The sequence below is a fragment of the Coregonus lavaretus genome (assembly GCF_964263955.1).
Source record: "Coregonus lavaretus genome assembly, chromosome: 13".
Lineage (NCBI taxonomy): Eukaryota > Metazoa > Chordata > Actinopteri > Salmoniformes > Salmonidae > Coregonus > Coregonus lavaretus.
In genome coordinates this window covers 4,438,772-4,460,518 of record NC_140000.1, presented here as the reverse complement: position 1 = coordinate 4,460,518, position 21,747 = coordinate 4,438,772, and the positions used below count along the sequence as shown (strand labels likewise).

The following is a 21,747-nucleotide window of genomic DNA, read 5'->3' as shown; positions in this document are numbered from 1 at the left end:
AATACCATCTGAACTGAAGGCCTGTGTCCAAATGGCACCCTATTCCCTATATAGTGAACTACTTTTGACCAGGCCCCATAGGGTCAAAAGTAGTTCACTATATAGGCAATAGGGTGCAATTTGGGAAGGAGACAGATTTAACAGTCTTGTGATCAACATTGACAGCGTCAGCTCTGGGTCTGGGAGAGAAGCATGACAGTGTCAGAACAAAACACACCCCAGAACCATCAGGTTTCTGCTCCAGCTGTGCTGTTTTAACACCTTACCTCCAGATTATTCAGTGGTAGTTAGAGAGAGAGAAAGGAGGAAGAGAGAGAGAGAGAGAGAGAGAGAGAGAGAGAGAGAGAGAGAGAGAGAGAGAGAGAGAGAGAGAGAGAGAGAGAGAGAGAGAGAGAGAAAGAGAGATAGAGAGAGAGAGAGAGAGAGAGAGAGAGAGAGAGAGAGAAGAGAGAGAGAGAGAGAGAAGGAGTGAAAGGAGAGATGAGAGAGAGAAAAAAAGAGAGATTTCCTGATGCTTTTAGGCATAGAAATTCCAGAATAAAATGATTTTAGGGTTATTATATATATATACACTACCGTTCAAAAGTTTGGGGTCACTTAGAAATGTCCTTGTTTTCGAAAGAAAAGCAATTTTTTTGCCCATTAAAATAACATCAAATTGATCAGAAATACAGTGTAGACATTGTTAATGTTGTAAATGGCTATTGTAGCTAGAAACGGCTGATTTTTTATGGAATATCTACATAGGCGTACAGAGGCCCATTTATTGAGAGAGAGAGAGGAGAGAGAGAGAGAGAGAGAGAGAGAGAGAGAGAGAGAGAGAGGAGAGAGAAGGAGTGAAAGGAGAGATGAGAGAGAGAGAGGGAGAGAGAGAGAGAGAGAGAGAGAGAGAGAGAGAGAGAGACATACAGATTTCTCTCAACTCATTACAATCTCTCAGCCTCACACTTACAGGCTCCACATGATCCAGAGGACATTACAACTTCATACATGATAATATACGCACAGTCTGTGCATGCATGGGGGTGCAGCATACTCATTTGAATACGTTCATGTGTTATAAAGGTTCTCTATGTGACAATTGAGCATTGATTTCCTGATGCTTTTAGGAATAGAAATTCCAGAATAAAATGATTTTAGGGTTATTATATATATATACACTACCGTTCAAAAGTTTGGGGTCACTTAGAAATGTCCTTGTTTTCGAAAGAAAAGCAATTTTTTTGCCCATTAAAATAACATCAAATTGATCAGAAATACAGTGTAGACATTGTTAATGTTGTAAATGGCTATTGTAGCTGGAAACGGCTGATTTTTAATGGAATATCTACATAGGCGTACAGAGGCCCATTATCAGCAACCATCAGTCCTGTGTTCCAATGGCACGTTGTGTTTGCTAATCCAAGTTTATCATTTTAAAAGGCTAATTGATCATTAGAAAACCCTTTTGCAATCATGTTAGCACAGCTGAACACTGTTGTGCTGATTAAAGTTGCAAAGAAAAAGCCATATCTCAATAAAAAGAAAAGATTAAGATGGGCAGTCTGAGATATGGCTTTTTCTTTGCAACTCTGCCTAGAAGGTCAGCATCCCGGAGTCGTCTCTTCACTGTTGACATTGAGACTGGTGTTTTGCGGGTACTATTTAATAAAGCTGCCAGTGAGGACCTGTGAGGCGCCTGTTTCTCAAACTAGACACTCTAATGTATTTGTCCTCTTGCTCAGTTGCGCACCGGGGCCTCCCACTCCTCTTTCTATTCTGGTAAGAGCCAGTTTGCGCTGTTCTGTGAAGGGAATAGTACACAGCGTTGTACGAGATCTTCAGTTTCTTGGCAATTTCTCGCATTGGAATAGCCTTCATTTCTCAGAACAAGAATAGACTGACGAGTTTCAGAAGAAAGTTATTTGTTTCTGGCCACTTTGAGCCTGTAATTTAACCCACAATTGCTGATGCTACAGATACTCAACTAGTCTCAAGAAGGCCAGTTGTATTGCTTCTTTAATCAGCACAACAGTTTTCAGCTGTGCTAACATAATTGCAAAAGGGTTTTCTAATGATCAATTAGCCTTTTAAAATGATAAACTTGGATTAGCAAACACATCGTGCCATTGGAACACAGGACTGATGGTTGCTGATAATGGGCCTCTGTACGCCTATGTAGATATTCCATTAAAAATCAGCCATCAACATGAACAATGTCTACACTGTATTTCTGATCAATTTGATGTTATTTTAATGGACAAAAAAATTGCTTTTCTTTCGAAAACAAGGACATTTCTAAGTGACCCCAAACTTTTGAACAGTAGTGTATATTTTAAGGTTAGTTCATTTAGAATTATTTTCAGGTGGGATACTGTATACTAGTTGCATCAAGCATTTTTTAAATTATCAGTCCAGTTTCCCTTGAAATTCTCCCATTCTGTCACCAAAGAGTTGGTGCCCATTAGCCTTGTTTAAAGGACACCCAGCCCTCGCTCACCCTCTCCTTCCCTCCTTTTGCCCTAGTGGATGAGCAGGGAGAGTTTAGCTCATCCTCCCTGTGCCTTCTGAAGAGAACGGCTATAGGACAGCATCCCCTCCTAAAGCAAATGATTCCCACTGGCCTGGAAGGGCTGCTCTTCTCTCCCCCTAGCATCAGGCTCCCCAGAGAGACTGTGTGCTAGCTATCTGTTTCTTAATTTCACGGTTCGTTTGTGATCACACTGACTCCACCTTACTATAGTGTGTGTGTGCGTGTGTGGGTGCTTGCGTGCGTGCGTGTGCGCGTGTGTGTGTGTGTGTGTGTGCGTGCGTGCGTGCGTGCGTGCGTGCGTGCGTGCGTGCGTGCGTGTGTGTGTGTGTGTGCGTGAGCTTCTCTTGAACATGTAGTGACCAACCAGACACAAAGTATCCTTATGGGGATATTATCCTGATGGGACAGGACACACCCAAGCACCCAAATTGAAAATGATCAACTGAAGGAGCACCCAGTTATTTCAATTTGCAGTAACTGTGATCATTTTCCAAGGGCATGGAAGCTCACAAGTTATGCTTAGCAACACACTAGGTATTGTTTTGGTTGAAGTAGTAGTATGCAATCATCTAGTTCTCCTTCTACTGAAATGTTGTTATGGGTTGGGCTGCAAGACAACAGTCACAATGCAACGATTCCTCATACACAGTTTGTCTTAGCTACAAATTGTATTGGAATCTACATTTGTTTTGACTTGACAGTAATATTTTATGTCAGTATGTATATGTCAATAGTTGTAAACTCAGGACACGAAAACAAATGCCGTAAAAAGTTTACTGAAATGTCAATAAAACTCTTTCAGTCTGCAATTGAAATAAGTTGTCCTATACCAAGCCAGTGCCATCGGGCTATTTCCTTGGTCCGGACCAGTATCAAGATTACTATAGGATCTCAAATATAATGGTTTCAGAGCACAACAAGGTATTTTCATTGTATCACACCACAGTATAAATTGATGGGAACTATCAAATGTGAGCAAAAGCAATCGAGTCACAAATTAAAGCTATACTCCAGATACATCCCTCTTCTGTCTAGCTTTCCACGCCTGCCATGTGGGAATGAATGACTGTAATTTCAGAGAGAGAGAGAGGTGGTGGAGGAAAGAGAGAGAATTTGGAGGAGAGAGGGAGAGAGAGGGAGAGAGAGGTGGAGAGAGGTGGAGAGAGAGAGAGAGAGAGAGAGAGAGAGAGAGAGAGAGAGAGAGAGAGAGAGAGAGAGAGAGAGAGAGAGAGAGAGAGAGAGAGAGAGAGAGAGAGGAGAGAGAGAGAGAGAGTTGGAGAGAGAGAGAGAGGGAGAGATAGGTGGAGAGAGGTGGAGAGAGAGATGTAGAGAGAGAGAGTGGGAGTGGAGGAGGGAGAGGTGGTGGAAGAGAGAGAGGTGGTAGAGGAGAGAGAGTGAGGTGTTGGAGGAGAGAGAGCGAGGTGGTGGAGAGAGAGAGGTGGTGGAGGAGAGTAAGAGGTGGTGGAGAAGTGAGAGAGAGGGGGTGGAGGAGAGAGAGAGAGGTGTTGGAGGAGAGAGAGAGGTGGTGGAGAGAGAGAGGTGGTGGAGGAGAGAGAGACGTGGTGGAGGAGAGAGAGACGTGGTGCAGGAGAGAGGGAGAGAGTGGTGGTGGAGGAGAGAGGGAGAGAGAGATGGTGGAAGAGAGAGAGAGGGAGAGAGAGGTGAAGAGAGAGAGGTGGTGGAGGAGAGAGAGACGTGGTGGAGGAGAGAGAGACGTGGTGGAGGAGAGAGGGAGAGAGTGGTGGTGGAAGAGAGAGAGAGAGAGAGAGAGAGAGAGAGAGAGAGGTGAAGAGAGAGAGGTGGTGGAGGAGAGAGAGAGTTGGGCCTCCCACAGAATAACAGTAACATTCTATTACACCTTGAAATAAGAAAGGTGAGGAGTGATTTGGGAGGAAAAGATCTCTAAGTGTATGTCTTGTTTCCTATATGCCTGAGGACAGGAATCAATTACCATCTTCAGTCAGTTATCAAAATCCTTCCAATGACCTTCAATCAGTTATCAAAATCCTTCCAATGGCCTTCCAGTGCCATCTTCAGTCAGTTATCAAAATCCTTTCAATGACCTTCCAGTGCCACCTTCAGTCAGTTATCAAAATCCTTCCAATGACCTTCAATCAGTTATCAAAATCCTTCCAATGACCTTCCAGTGCCAACTTCAGTCAGTTATCAAAATCCTTACAACGACCTTCCAGTGCCACATTCAGTCAGTCAGGAGTGATTTGGGAGGAAAAGATCTCTAGGTGTATGTCTTGTTTCCTATATGCCTGAGGACAGGAATCAATTACCATCTTCAGTCAGTTATCAAAATCCTTCCAATGGCCTTCCAGTGCCATCTTCAGTCAGTTATCAAAATCCTTTCAATGACCTTCAATCAGTTATCAAAATCCTTCCAATGACCTTCCAGTGCCACCTTCAGCCAGTTATCAAAATCCTTCCAATGACCTTCAATCAGTTATCAAAATCCTTCCAATGACCTTCCAGTGCCACCTTCAGCCAGTTATCAAAATCCTTCCAATGACCTTCAATCAGTTATCAAAATCCTTCCAATGACCTTCCAGTGCCACCTTCAGTCAGTTATCAAAATCCTTACAATGACCTTCCAGTGCCACATTCAGTCAGTTATCAAAATCCTTCCAATGACCTTCAATCAGTTATCAAAATCCTTCCAATGACCTTCAATCAGTTATCAAAATCCTTACAATGACCTTCCAGTGCCACCTTCAGTCAGTTATCAAAATCCTTACAACGACCTTCCAGTGCCACCTTCAGTCAGTTATCAAAATCCTTACAATGACCTTCCAGTGCCACCTTCAGCCAGTTATCAAAATCCTTCCAATGACCTTCAATCAGTTATCAAAATCCTTCCAATGACCTTCCAGTGCCACCTTCAGTCAGTTATCAAAATCCTTCCAACGACCTTCCAGTGCCACATTCAGTCAGTTATCAAAATCCTTCCAATGACCTTCCAGTGCCACCTTCAGTCAGCTATCAAAATCCTTCCAATGACCTTCCAGTAACATCTCACAAAGGTACCGTAATCTTTCATTAAGTTTGCCAATTTTAGTTAGTTATATTGTAGAGTCTGTATGCAAGGCTTGTGTCCTAAAGCCTTTGTGATTAACACCAGATCTCTGTCCGGCTCCTCTCTCTCTCTGTGAGTGTGTGTGTGTGTGTGTGTGTGTGTGTGTGTGTGTGTGTGTGTGTGTGTGTGTGTGTGTGTGTGTGTGTGTATGTGTGTATGTACGTGTGTGTATGGGGTCTTGTCAGGCCCTTTCATCAGCAGCATTAGAGCAGTAAATGGGTGGCCAATGAGAGACGTTATCGTACAGCAACAAATGAGCAGTAATCCCCTGTTTAAAACAGCTAGGAAAGAGGGAGAGAACAGCCTAAGTCGATAGGAGGTACTGACCGTATGGTGACAATGGAAAATATGAACTTGATTATGATGAAGGACAGTTAGTGTTTTTCTAACATCGAAAATTACCTCAGGCACACAACGTCCCAAATGGTACCCTTTTCCCTAGGCTCTGGTCTAAAGTGTAGGGAATAGGGTGCCATTTGGAACGCAGATAGAATCACATCTATCTGACCTCACATATACACATTTCCCTAACCCTGAGACTATAAGGATTCAACCCTGAGGAGGATTAAAGGGGATTTCTGCAAGGTAATGTGAATGACTTGATAAACACAATCTGATCACAGTGTGTTTGACCTTTCAGCCCACATCCCCAGAACCGTTTCCATTGGATAATAATCACATTTCTCTCGCTCTCTCCGTTGGCTTTAGTATTCCACTCAATGTATGACTGTCTAACTCTCATGTTTAGCAATTCAGCAAGGTAGAAACGACAACGTGGGGATTATTTGATTATGATGAGCTTTAGCTCCCTCATGTGGTTACATGATCATCCGTTTTAAAGTGGAGTCGTTCTCCTTGGTCAGGTGACATATCTGTAACCTGCTTCTGTCATGCATTTTAAGTGATTAAATTCAACATAATATCATAATAAATCCTTGTGGTATGAAATTATTAAATCATAGTCTTGTAATATAAAATAATGAAAATCCTTGAGTCCTGTGATATGAAGTCATAGTATTGTGATCAGATAAAACATTAGCTGATGCATAACAAGGAAACCTAATATGATCCTCTATCAATGTGATGGTAGGTAGCTCTCCACCCATACTGAGGATGTTCGATCATTCATGAAAGGGAAGACATTCCTTCACTCTCATAACTGTATCCTTCTCTCTTTAATTGGAGTGAAGTTTGATATAGGTACATATTAATGAGACTTTTCAACTGTTTGCAGAGTTACCCATTAATCAAAATGTAAAGTTAGGGATGTGGAAGGGAGATTTTACAGTACAGGGGAAAGTGTGGCATGACATGAGTCACAACCAATGATGCGTATAAACCCTGGATGACTGACAGGGGGCGCTATATTAAAGCCACCGTGCAGCCATCTTGGTACAACTCCTCCAGTGTAAAAAAAGATGTATTTATTAATGTCTACATTCGTTTTTTGACACGTTTTCTATTAGAGACACCTTAATGCATACTTTTAAATTATATTATGTGCGCTAAACATATAAAAATGAAAAAATATGTATATTTTTTGCGAGTACTAATGTTACTGTCCCCACAACAACAACAAAATCATTCATTCTGTAATTTTGTCCTTAATTGAAATACTGTAATTGATGGACTGCTCCTACTGGGGAGTGTCAATATGGCCAACCGGTGGTTTCAAAGCCTCTCAATGGCCAATACATAACATCAGCAATCCAGGGTTTACATACATCATTCGTCACAACTTTAGACAAACTATTATTGCCTCTTCTCTTCTCTTCTCTTCTCTTCTCTTCTCCTTCTCTTCTCTAGGACAATGAAGCATCAATATCACCATCTCCTGTCCTGACCACTGATCTAGCTGGCGTTCCAATCCACAGCCTCCTCAAGTGCAGCTACAGTGGGGAGAACAAGTATTTGATACACTGCCGATTTTGCAGGTTTTCCTACTTACAAAGCATGTAGAGGTCTGTAATTTTTATCATAGGTACACTTCAACTGTGAGAGAGGGAATCTAAAACAAAAATCCAGAAATTCACATTGTATGATTTTTAAGTAATTAATTTGCATTTTATTGCATGACATAAGTATTTGATCACCTACCAACCAGTAAGAATTCCGGCTCTCACAGACCTGTTAGTTTTTCTTTAAGAAGCCCTCCTGTTCTCCACTCATTACCTGTATTAACTGCACCTGATTGAACTCGTTACCTGTATAAAAGACACCTGTCCACACACTCAATCAAACAGACTCCAACTTCTCCACAATAGCCAAGACCAGAGAGCTGTGTAAGGACATCAGGGATACAATTGTAGACCTGCACAAGGCTGGGATCTGCTACAGGACAATAGGCAAGCAGCTTGGTGAGAAGGCAACAACTGCTGGCGCAAAAAGTTCAAGATGACGGTCAATCACCCTCGGTCTGGGGCTCCATGCAAGATCTCACCTCGTGGGGCATCAATGATCAAGAGGAAGGTGAGGGATCAGCCCAGAACTACACGGCAGGACCTGGTCAATGACCTGGTCAATGACCTGAAGAGAGTTGGGACCACAGTCTCAAAGAAAACCATTAGTAACACACTACGCCGTCATGGATTAAAATCCTGCAGCGCACGCAAGGTCCCCCTGCTCAAGCCAGCGCATGTCCAGGCCCGTCTGAAGTTTGCCAATGACCATCTGGATGATCCAGAGGATGAATGGGAGAAGGTCATGTGGTCTGATGAGACAAAAATAGAGCTTTTTGGTCTAAACTCCACTCGCCGTGTTTGGAGGAAGAAGAAGGATGAGTACAACCCCAAGAACACCATCCCAACCGTGAAGCATGGAGGTGGAAACATCATTCTTTGGGGATGCTTTTCTGCAAAGGGGACAGGACGACTGCACCGTATTGAGGGGAGGATGGATGGGGCCAAGGATCGCGAGATCTTGGCCAACAACCTCCTTCCCTCAGTAAGAGCATTGAAGATGGGTCGTGGCTGGGTCTTCCAGCATGACAACGACCCGAAACACACAGCCAGGGCAACTAAGGACTAGCTCCGTAAGAAGCATCTCAAGGTCCTGAAGTGGCCTAGCCAGTCTCCAGACCTGAACCCAATAGAAAATCTTTGGAGGGAGCTGAAAGTCCGTATTGCCCAGCAACAGCCCCGAAACCTGAAGGATCTGGAGAAGGTCTGTATGGAGAAGTGGGCCAAAATCCCTGCTGCGGTGTGTGCAAACCTGGTCAAGACCTACAGGAAACGTATGATCTCTGTAATTGCAAACAAAGGTTTCTGTACCAAATATTAAGTTCTGCTTTTCTGATGTATCAAATACTTATGTCATGCAATAAAATGCAAATGAATTACTTAAAAATCATACAATGTGATTTTCTGGATTTTTGTTTTAGATTCCGTCTCTCACAGTTGAAGTGTACCTATGATAGAAATTGCAGACCTCTACATGCTTTGTAAGTAGGAAAACCTGCAAAATCGGCAGTGTATCAAATACTTGTTCTCCCCACTGTATATGACTGCATTGCCTTCAAAGTCATTATTTAAAGATAGTCAATTAAGATTTGAAATGACCTGCATGACAATGTGGAGCTGCCATTTATGGTAAACCAATTGTTATCTGAAATTAACCGTGTTGACCTGAGAAGAACACTGGTGCCATTCATTGCGATGATGACACTGATCATTTTAAATCGCCATTAAGGATCTTGAGATTGGATTGCGCTTTTAGAACAATGTGGGTTTCTCATGCAGAGCAGTCACTGTAAGCAGTGTTGTGAGGACATCCAGTCATCCACATGGGCTAGTGGTTATCAAGGTTCAGCCCATTATATTCAACAACCCTGCCTGTTTCGTCATTAAGTTAAATTGACTTAGATTCAATACGCCGCTATGTATTCTATTCTATTAGGCGTTGATTATCTCATAGACCGCTTGAGACCCCAATCTGCTGACTGCAGTTTAAATAGAATGTCCAGTTAGAACGTGCAGTGAATGTAACATAAATGATATGGCCAAGAGTTAAATAACTTAATCACCAATTGTCACGTTTGATTCACCTTGAACACTATGGATCCAAATACTGCTGGGTGAGTTTCACTTTCTTTTTCTTATCAGTCTTCAAACTACCCCTCTAACACTCTCCTCTCTTCCTTTTGAGGAGTTGTGAAGAGACCCAGTGGACAGTACATTGAAGTGAGCTTTTCAAGAGATTTATTAAAACCATTAGTCATTTAGAAAAGCTGCTAGATGGACACAATTAAATCTTATTCCCCAAGTCACTTCCATCAGCCAGATGCCTTTCCAGAGGAATGCTGTGAGCGTGAGGAGAGGAGAGCAGGGGACTTTCACAGGTTATCAAATCAGCTTTCACATACTGTACAGTAGGGTTTATATCCTCAATAGTATATAGGTACCTTCACTTTATATATTAACCGTTCTCCAGATTTTCCTTATAAAACAGCTTTAATATCCATATGATTTATTATGTCTTAGTTCTCAACAAACAGTGAGTGAACAATTGTAATATTATAAAAGACTCAGGACACCAGTTATTTTTCTAGGGATCATCACTTTATTTTCTAAATAAAATATCATCATCATCATCATCATCATCATCATAGGCCTGTTTCACAGTGTGCATACATAATACAGTGCACTTTTTCCCCATGTCCATTATTGAAAGATGTCACATTAAAATATTACATTAACAATGGTCCACCAAAGCAGCCATCATCCTCAGTAACCCTTCAATACCCCGAAAGAAACCCCCCGGACACTGACAGACACACAGGTCCTATCCAGCTGTACTTTAGGACCATGACCAGACGACACTTTTACCCAACGTAGGCAACACATTAAAAAGTGCCTATAATGTAGTTTACCACAGACGCACCAGCTCTATCCATCAGTAACACAATGAAAACATTTTGATGTGTCATTTACTATGTACAACGACATACCGATTTAGTAGCGCAACGTACAAATTACTTAAGAACAACAATAATGACAGGAATGTCATAGCTTAACACCTCTTATAACCAGTACCCTAACCCTATCGTGTGGAGCGACACATGCAAAGGAAAAGTGAAGTGCATTCCATCTTTTAAGAGAAAGGGATAGATAACACAAGGAGAGGTATGAAAAGGAATGAATTGTTATTGCGTCCATCTTAAAACGCAGCTACTCAGTAAATCTATTATTTGCAGATCTGGGTTCAAATACCAATTGAAATAATTTCAAGTACTTTAGCTGTTCTTAATTCTGCTTGCCTGCTGGCGCAATGGAACCAATAGAATAGCGCTGGCAAAACTGCAAACCCCGCCCCCCTGGCAGGTTAAAGAAAACTCAACACTATTTTTGAATGAATTCAAATAGTATTTAAACCCAGGTCTGATTATTTGGCACTGTGTGGCGACTCCACGGGAGTGCCTGGTTGCGTACATGTTGAACCTGGGATAAAGAGGAAGAACAGATAAAGACTAGGGGTCACGTTCATTAGGCACCAAACGGAAGAAAACGGACTGAAAACGGGGAGAGACTATCTGGACTTGTCCAACGATACGAACTTCCCGTACTCATTTTCCGTTGCGTGGTCCTAATGAACGTGACCCAGGCGTTTTCCCCGACCTGACAAGTATAAACTCTGGGCCATCAATGTATACCTATATAACTAGGGCCTGTTTTTTTCCCTGGTGGTCAGGAGAAAACTCCTGTTCCTACAAGATAACATTTTCTGAACTAGCTACAATAGCGTGTTTTAGGATGCAGTCTTGTTGCTAGACAATCCTAGCATGAGAATGAATGGAGCCTCTGAAATCACTTCTGCCTCAGATGTAACTGTAAAAGTGGGTACACGGGGTGGTTTAGAACTGTCCTTACTGACAGACAGCCTCCTTGGACATGGCTGATTACTGCTGATCCTTGTGTGTAGGGACGTGACGGTCATAGAATTTTGTATGACGGTAATTGGTTAGCCAAATGACTGCGGTCACCGTAACAACCGTTCGAATAGCAAAAAATTACAAATGAATAAATATAGACGCACATTTCTCCTCTACTTCTCTCCTGACCGCATGTGCTGCCATAGAAATTGAATGAGTAGAACGGACATCCGCATTCAAGTCAATGATGGTATAATGGGTGGACTGGCAGCCATTGCGAGTGTACCCATAGCAGCAAAGCAGGAAGTAAAATATGTGCTGTGATTTGCTGATTCAACTCAATAGACATTACAAAAAAATACAGTACATTCCATTGCATGAGCCACATCAGTTAACATCATTTGAATGAACATTCTACATTACAACAAAGTTTAATCATGTTGTTAAGAGTCCATGTTGCAGCAGAAATGGAATCAACCCCACGAATGCCCGGCGGTCCCGTCTTCAGTCAGCTGTTCGTTCAACAAAACAACATTTATTTTATTTTTTACGGTAATGGCGGTTATTTTATTTTCATGACTGTCTTCATCCATAACCGCCGGTTACACGGTAATAGTGCCAGCCCTACTTGTGTGTTTAGGTAGTTGATCCACTAGACTAGTGTGAATAAATAGGGTGGAGGCTGGAGGCTCACAGCACAGAAAGGCTAAATTCCAAATCAACCCCTAGCCCCTCCCCTCTAGCCCCTCCTCTTGACCTGAAGGGGATGGATAGCTATAACCAATATGGTGGAAATTCCATCCAGCAGGTAAATACCATCAGGAGGCAAAGTTGAAGGAAGTAACTAGCATATTGCCTCTACCTTTCCAATCCCTTCAGGTCTACAGGAGTGCCTAGGGAAGAGGGGATAGGGCTCGATTTGGAATTCAGCTAAACACAAAGATCAGCGGCCGTCAGACCCATTGGCCTAACCCTAACACATGGTCAACATTCTCTGAATGCGCTAAAGAGAAATTCCAAACATTTCAACAGATTTCATTATACTGCTCCAAAGTGCTATGAATGTTTTTCTATACATGGAGGTATAGTCTTTGGTCACTAATACATACTTTCAAGGACTAATTCAAGTTCCACTGTCAACATGTAAAGTACCATATCATTTTCTTAGAAAGCAGTAACATGAAGAAAACAGAAAAAGCAAATTAAGTAATGAATGGCAGGCAGGATGTTTGTGTTCAATGGAAGTGGCCCATAGCTTCAGCTGCCTTGACTCTCACCACTGGGTCTGGGTCCTGGAGCAGCATGACCAGACCTGTGAGGCAACACACACAACACAGTATGAGGTCATAGTCTTCCCTCAACTAATGTCTGACAGAAGACAATGAGTATGAAGTAGATTTCCCTGATCATTTGGATCTGAGCAGGAATAACTCCTGGCCCTACGTATACAAGCACCTTTAGTTACAGTATCAACACATGGAAGGAGCACTCAACACAGACTACAACACACCAAACAACCGTTACAACACACGCAACTCAGCAACAGTCGCAACTCAGCAACAGTCGCAACTCAGCAACTCGACAACAGTCGCAACACACCCAACTCAACAACAGACCCAACAACACAGCCGACTCAACAACACAGCCGACTCAACAACACAGCCGACCCAACAACACAGCCGACTCAACAACACAGCCGACTCAACAACACAGCCGACTCAACAACACAGCCGACTCAACAACACAGCCGACCCAACAACACAGCCAACTCAACAACACAGCCGACTCAACAACACAGCCGACTCAACAACACAGCCGACTCAACAACACAGCCGACTCAACAACACAGCCGACTCAACAACACAGCCGACTCAACAACACAGCCGACTCAACAACACAGCCAACTCAACAACACAGCCGACCCAACAACACAGCCGACCCAACAACACAGCCGACTCAACAACACAGCCGACTCAACAACACAGCCGACTCAACAACACAGCCAACTCAACAACACAGCCAACTCAACAACACAGCCAACTCAACAACACAGCCGACTCAACAACACAGCCAACTCAACAACACAGCCAACTCAACAACACAGCCAACTCAACAACAGTTACAACACATCCAACTTGCTGGGAACTAGAACTAGAAAAACAGCTATGCCTACCTTTGGTCACACTCCCCATGTTGATGTGAGAAAATAATTCCTCAGGAAGATTACCCAGAAGGAAACCTACAAAGAAACGTTCGATTAGATACATATTTAAGTGAAAATCTCTACCAATGGTAAATTAGAGAGAATATTTGGTTTGTGCAAACAGCTTGATTACTACTCTCTTTTTGAAAATTACAACTAATTATATGACATTTATCTAATATTGTAACAGAGCTCTGTCTGAAAAACGATCAATACTTTTCTAACTCATAACTGACTACAAAGTCATTGGGACAGCTACTGAGGCTAAGACACAGAGCAGAGCTGTGTTGAGCAGGGTTTTGGTCAATTCCAGTCAATTCAGAAGGTAAACCAAATTCCAATTCCAAATGTATCATTTAAAAGAATTGGATTTCATTGTACTTCCTGAATTGCCTGGAATTTAAATGGAATAGACCCCAACCCTGGTGTTGAGGTGAAGTGAAGTTGAGGAAACAGAGTTGATCAAAGAGAACCAAGACATCGTTTTCCTACCTACCGATAAACATAGCAGCGCTGGCCCGAACCTCGGCCCAGTTGCTTTTGAAGAACTGGATAACGGTGATGTGGTAGAAGTTGAGCATGCCAGGGAAGTCTTGAATCTGGGGACAAATGAAATAACATTTCTATCATACCCTCCCAAAAACAGAAAAATAAAAGTAACCTTTTTAAAATAAATGCAGCACAACATTATTATTCAAGGTGGGTTTCCAATGCAACTTGTCTACTGATTGCTTAGCGTGCAATGCATTTAAAAAGCTTTTTACTAGGTAAATAATTGCCGCCTCCTAATGCCAGATCTCCATTACTGGTTTTGATGGCCGATGGTGAGGTCTGTATCAGTTTGTGAATGGTGAGTAGAGAATTACAGTATTAGACAGTGATCAACTCACAATATATTTGGTGAGGTCGTTGATGAATTCTCCGTAGTGCAGACTCTTGTCCTCGTGGAGATGGTTCTGGAACATAGTGGTGATCAGCTCTGAGCCCACCACTGGAGCACACACTCGCATGGCATACTTACATGCCTGCACGGACAGACGGACAGACAGGGAAACAGTCTTTAAGCCTACCATCTGCATCTCAGCACAAAGGCTGCTTCAGTTCAATCCACATGATAATGACATAATAATGTATCATTTACTTAAATCTATGATATAAACCAGACTATATCATATGAATTCTAGGTATGTAAAGCACATGACTGCAAAGAAAACTAGACAACAGGTATACTGTACCAAACATCAAACCAGTTTCTAGAACCATAGTTTCCCCAAGTCCACTGCCTGAGTTTTGATGTGAGGTTACCCACCTTGACCACCTGCAGGTTGGGGTCACTGAGGTGCAGCAGCAGGCTAACCAGAACGTTGTGGATCTGGTCCTTGAACACAGGCTCTCCTGAACCAAACTTAGACAGGTTCCCCAGGAGCATGATGGAGGCACAGCGGATCTCATCATTCTCCTGTTGGGTCAACAGTACAGGAGCGCAGTTAGAGGATCCACACCAAACCCATCATCAACATTTAATACATTTGGCCATTTAGCAGACCAAACCCTTCTTATCCAGAGCGACTTACAGTCTAACATCCATTTAATTGAAACAAGATTGTCCTTTTCTTGATACTGTAAACTTTTACATGAGATACTCATTTGGCCCTGAGAAACTAGGAACTCAAAATACCAAATATCACATATAGACTGGTAACATTCTCCCTTATCCTGAGAAGAGAGAAGTGAAACGTAATATAAGCCTTACAAGTGTGTTTTAGCCCTGTCACAAGCATCCTCCTCAGAGGCCACTACTCTCTAAGGGAATGGGTTAATTTCACCTTAATCTCTATCTCTCAGGTAGGGGAGTTACCAAGAGAGAAAACCAAACGTTAGGGTTCCCAGATGCTCGATATGGACTGACATCAGGCATGGTTAAAATAATCTTAAAGACCCAACCACAACCGAGTGGCGCAGTGGTCTAAGGCACTGCATCGCACTGCTAGCTGTGCCACTAGCTCTGTCATAGCCGGCCGCGACCGGGAGACCCATGGGGCGGCGCACAATTGGCCCAGTGTCGTCCAGGGTAGGGGAGGGAATGGCCGGCAGGGATGTAGCTCAGTTGGTAGAGCGTGGCGTTTGCAACGCCAGGGTTCGATTCCCACAGGGGGCCAGTATGAAAAATAAAAAAATAATGTATGCACTCACTAACTGTAAGTCGCTCTGGATAAGAGTGTCTGCTAAATGACTAAAATGTAAATGTAAATGATGCTTGCAACAACTCAGGTGAAACTTTATTTCTTATGTTATTAACTAGAAAATGCCCTTGAGGTAAGAAACCTCTTGTGCAGGCAACCTTGCAAAGTTTCAGTGATCAAGTCAATAGACTACAGCTACAGTACATAGAGCCAATGTACACCTAGACCAGGATTCAACTCTTTATTTATTGTTATTTAACCCTTGTTTTACCAGGTAAGTTGACTGAGAACACATTCTCATTTACAGCAACAACCTGGGGAATAGTTACAGGGGAGAGGAAGGGGGATGAATGAGCCAATTGGAAGATGATTAGGTGGCCATGATGGTATGAGGGCCAAATTGGGAATTTAGCCAGGACACCGGGGTTAACACCTCTACTCTTACGATAAGTGCCATGGGATCTGTAGTGACTACAGAGAGTCAAGACACCCGTTTAACGTCCCATCCAAAACACGGCACCTTACACAGGGCAATGTCCCCAATCACTGCCCTGGGGCATTGGGATATTTATTTTTTTACCAGAGGAAAGAGTGCCTCCTACTGGCCCTCCAATACCACTTCCAGCAGCATCTGGTCACCCATCCAGGGACCGACCGGGACCAACCCTGCATAGCTTCAGAGGCAAGCCAGCAGTGGGATGCAGCAGGGTGCTAACTCTACCATGACAACAGAGACGTGTGTGTCTGCTCTACTCACACTCTCCAGGAAGGGTTTGATCTTCATGAAGATGTAGACGACCAGCAGGTGGACGTTCTTCTTGTCCAGGTAGAGGAGCACCTTGGACAGGCCTGACATGGCTTCCAGAGTGATGCGTTTCCCAGGGTCGTCCTTCTCCTCCATCCCAGAGCTCATAGCAGCCAGCAGCTCCTTGGCATACTTATTTACCTAGAAAAATAGAGATTTTGTATAGGTTGTGATTACAGAGATCCATATTTGTCTGAAACATTGCTCCGCTCTGCTGCCATCTTGGTTGGACCAGAGTGGTATACTACAGATAACTTACATATTCTGGAAATACTTTTTTTTAAGACAACAACCAAAAACTTTTTAGATTTCTTAATAAACCAGAAAATCAATAGTTATTTTGGGTTGTTATCTAGCTAACTCATTGATCCTGCTCTGTAGTATATCCCTCTGGTATCTCTTGAAAAACAGATTTTATCGCAATGAGACTACCTGAATAAATAAAGGTAAAAAAAATAAAAATAAGATTACATACTTATAGAGATGACATACTTGGTCACTAGGTACACGGACAGAGGTTAGTGACACTCTCTTTCTCTCCACCCCCCTATGTGCATAGAGTATATCCCTATAGTATCTCTTGAAACTTTTTGTCAGCGTAATATTGCCACATTGAGGTAAGATTATTCAGTCATACCTTCTCAGGTGATCTCACAGCAATGTTCCCCAGCCCACTGACAAACAGCACGCCCCCTCCCCTCCCTCCATCATGTACCTTCTCAGGTGATCTCACAGCAATGTTCCCCAGCCCACTGACAAACAGCACGCCCCCTCCCCTCCCTCCATCATGTACCTTCTCAGGTGATCTCACAGCAATGTTCCCCAGCCCACTGACAGCCAGCATGCCCCCTCCCCTCATCATGTACCTTCTCAGGTGATCCCACGGCGATGTTCCCCAGCCCCCTGACGGCCAGCATGCGGACGGTACAGCAGGGGTCAGAGATACGCTCCATCATGTTGTTCATCAGGACATCCATCATCATCAGCTCTGTCACCACGTGGTGGTTCAGCAACTACCGTTACACACAGACACAGAACAGTGTGAAGCCAGTGGTTCATCAACCTAAACACCGCTCTAGTTCTGCCACCTTTCACCGCAGATGTGGAAGGGCGACATCAGCGGATGTAGTGGATTGAGACGCAGCCCATGCAAAAAATCTCATTAGCATAATTGAAAAATCCCCATCAAAATGTGCCAGTTTAAGCTAGAGATATGTTTTTTTGCATGGGCTAGGTCTCAATCCACTACATCCACTGATATCGCCCTTCCGCATCTGCGGTGAAAGGTGGCAGAGATAGAGCGGTGTTTGTCAGACCATGAGACATCCCGAAAATCGATCTTCTCACAAAAACTTCTGTAGCGTCCGAACGGTTTGGCCCACAAAACTATTATGACCCCTCTATGGAAAGATGAGACTCTCACAAACACGATGTTCTCCGTTTGGCTCTACGCCCCTCCACAAGCGTCACAGGACTCGCCTGAAGTCGGTACATCCGATCTGCCAACTTCTGTCTGTAGCGTCTGAACAGTTTGGGCTACACACTAATATGACCCCTCACCAACACGTACATGTTGTTTGTTTTACTCTAGGACACCCACAAGCCTCACAAGACTAGTCTGAAGGTAGCCGGGAACCAGTAAAAAAATTAAATATGGAAGTCAGTCTATGTCATGGAAAGAGCTGGTGTTCTTAATGTTTTGTATACTCAGTGTATATCATTATATACAAGGGCTTTTTCCTGTTAAATGGCTGCATTCATGAACATCACATTGCAAGTTTAAATGCTGAATAAAAGCAGGGAAGAGATGGCTTGCTATATAACACAGATCAAATATATAGAGCAGATAAAACACTCCAAATAAAACACTCCAGATAAAAACACTCATCAGCAGTCGAATCACTGCTCTGTTCTAGTAAAAGTAGCAAGTAAGTTTCCCTCATCCAATGTAAAGAGTTTTGAGAACCTGGAAAAGGGCTATATAAATCCACTATTATCATTTCTATTACTATTATTATTATTATTATTATTATTATTATTATTATTATTATTAGGTAACTACAGTGAGGGAAAAAAGTATTTGATCCCCTGCTGATTTTGTACGTTTGCCCACTGACAAAGAAATTATCAGTCTATAATTTTAATGGTAGGCTTATTTGAACAGTGTGAGACAGAATAACAACAAAGAAATCCAGAAAAACACATTTCAAAAATGTTATAAATTCATTTGCATTTTAATGAGGGAAATAAGTATTTGACCCCTCTGCAAAACATGACTTAGTACTTGGTGGCAAAACCCTTATTGGCAATCACAGAGGTCAGACGTTTCTTGTAGTTGGCCACCAGGTTTGCACACATCTAGGAAGGATTTTGTCCCACTCTTCTTTGCAGATCTTCTCCAAGTCATTAAGGTTTCGAGACTGACGTTTGACAACTCGAACATTCAGCTCCCTCCACAGATTTTCTATGGGATTAAGGTCTGGAGACTGGCTAGGCCACTCCAGGACCTTAATGTACTTCTTGAGCCACTCCTTTGTTGCCTTGGCCGTGTGTTTTGGGCCATTGTCATGCTGGAATACCCATCCACTACCTATTTTCAATGCCCTGGCTGAGGGAAGGAGGTTCTCACCCAAGATTTGACGGTACATGGCCCTGTCCATCGTCCCTTTGATGCGGTGAAGTTGCCCTGTCCCCTTAGCAGAAAAACACCCCCAAAGCATAATGTTTCCACCTCCATGTTTGACGGTGGGGATGGTGTTCTTGGGGTCATAGGCAGCATTCCTCCTCCTCCAAACACGGCGAGTTGAGTTGATGCCAAAGAGCTCGATTTTGGTCTCATCTGACCACAACACTTTCACCCAGTTGAAGGATTTCAGTCCTTCACGGCGTAGTGTGTTACCAATTGTTTTCTTGGTGACTATGGTCCCAGCTGCCTTGAGATCATTGACAAGATCCTCTGTGTAGTTCTGGGCTGATTCCTCACCGTTCTCATGATCATTGCAACTCCACGAGGTGAGATCTTGCATGGAGCCCCAGGCTGAGGGAGATTGACAGTGCTTTTGTGTTTCTTCCATTTGCGAATAATCACACCACCTGTTGTCAACTTCTCACCAAGCTGCTTGTCTTGTAGCCCATTCCAGCCTTGTGTAGGTCTACAATCTTGTCCCAGACATCCTTGGAGAGCTCTTTGGTCTTGGCCATGGTGGAGAGTTTGGAATCTGATTGATTGATTGCTTCTGTGGACAGGTGTCTTTTATACAGGTAACAAACTGAGATTAGGAGCACTCCCTTTAAGAGTGTGCTCCTAATCTCAGCTTGTTACCTGTATAAAAGACACCTGGGAGCCAGAAATCTTTCTGATTGAGAGGGGGTCAAATACTTATTTCCCTAATTAAAATGCAAATCATTTTATAACATTTTTGACATGCGTTTTTCTGGATTGTTTTCTCTCACTGTTTAAATAAACCTACCAAAATTATAGACTGATAATTTCTTTGTCAGTGGGCAAACGTACAAAATCAGCAGGGGATCAAATACTTTTTTCCCCTCACTGTAACTCCCTGACAGAATGTCAGTGAGATGACAGGAGGACTCCCGAGTCCCAACCCTGAGGCCCCAACCCTGAGGCCGATGTCACACGAAGCAATCGGAATGCAATTTATGTTGCTCACCTTACAGAATTGCATCTGGGTTGCTCAGTGTCACACCCCAAACATCGCCTGCAACTTAGTTGCATTGCATCGCATGAGATAGAAATCAATCCTATTTCACACAACCAACTGTATGCAATGTCCAATCAGTGAGCAGAAAAAAAGTTTACATGACTCATCCTTTGGAACTCTGATCCAGTTGTCATGTCAACACAGCGGTCAGTGCTGCTGCAAACCACGACAAAAGAGACATGCCAAATGGGAAATGTATAAAAACATTCTAGACACCATGTCTAGTCATGGTTTATGTACATGGTCTGGCAGTCAATTAATGTAATTTTTAAAGTGAACCCAGACCTTTCTCTTTCCAACATGAACTGCCCTAGCTAGTTAGCTTAGTTCATCGCTAGCTTGGTTTGCTAGCTAGTTACAGTAGCTTGGCAAAACATGGTTGGCAAATAGGTAACATTTTGGCTAGCTAGCTAAATTGTACAGGCAGCATTTTGTCTATATCGATTATGTTACAATTACCAAACGTTTGGCTAAACAAATCATTTATGAAACCGTGATGTGATGTATGACAGGAGTGATGCTGCATGCAATTTCAATTGCATTTGAATTGCTTCGTGTATCAGCAAAGTTGCTTGAGATGTCACTTGCAACTTGCATCTGCAACAGAAATTGCGTCCAAATTGCTTTGTGTGACACAGGCTTTAGATGATTGCAGATCTGAAGGGTCTGGATAGGTATAATCAGTGTAGTGGTGGACTTTATACCATTTGCTTCCTTCTTACAGACCTACAACAGTGGGTCCTGGGCTTGGCTCACCTCAGAGAAGAAGGCTGTGATAGTGACCCTCTGACACTCGTAGATGTTGTTGAGACAGGGGCACAGACACTCCACTATGGCCGGGAGACGGGGGCCTGCGTGCCTGGCCATGGCCCTGAAAACAACACCACACCGCTCACACCAACTGATACAGCATATAGGGTAGCTACTCTGTGAATATCATGACGCTAGGTTAGGGTTGAGGTTGAGGGTTGAACTGGGATGTGGACAAGAAGCTAGAGTTAGGGTTAGGGTTGTGGTTGAGGGTTTAACCTGGATGTGGACATGAGGCTAGGGTTAGGTTTGTGGTTGAGGCTAGGGTTGAACCAGGATGTGGGCATGAAGCTAGGGTTAGGGATGAGGTTAAGGTTGAACTGGGATGTGGACATGAGGCTAGGGTTAGGGTTGAACTGGAATGTGGACATGAAGCTAGGGTTAGGGATGAGGTTAAGGTTGAACTGGGATGTGGACATGAGGCTAGGGTTAGGGTTGTGGCTGAGGGTTAGGGTTGAACTGGAATGTGGACATGAAGCTAGGGTTAGGGATGAGGTTAAGGTTGGAATGGGATGTGGACATGAAGCTAGGGTTAGGGATGAGGTTAAGGTTGAACTGGGATGT

The 21,747-nt window shown here is 43.2% G+C and overlaps 1 protein-coding gene across 1 annotated transcript in view; it reads right to left on the bottom strand.

Annotated features, from left to right (window-relative positions):
- Positions 1-10,136: 10,136 nt before the first annotated feature.
- Positions 10,137-21,747, bottom strand: part of LOC311140817 (maestro heat-like repeat-containing protein family member 1) — a 56,444-nt gene continuing 44,833 nt past the window's right edge. The window contains exons 36-43 of the mRNA XM_084176056.1: positions 21,130-21,244; positions 17,518-17,664; positions 16,604-16,792; positions 14,973-15,122; positions 14,554-14,688; positions 14,160-14,262; positions 13,634-13,699; positions 10,137-12,772 (exon numbers count right to left, since the gene is read on the bottom strand). Of these exons, the coding sequence (XP_084032182.1) occupies positions 12,696-12,772; positions 13,634-13,699; positions 14,160-14,262; positions 14,554-14,688; positions 14,973-15,122; positions 16,604-16,792; positions 17,518-17,664; positions 21,130-21,244 (982 nt within the window). The 3' untranslated portion in view covers positions 10,137-12,695. The remainder of the gene's footprint in view (positions 12,773-13,633; positions 13,700-14,159; positions 14,263-14,553; positions 14,689-14,972; positions 15,123-16,603; positions 16,793-17,517; positions 17,665-21,129; positions 21,245-21,747) is intronic.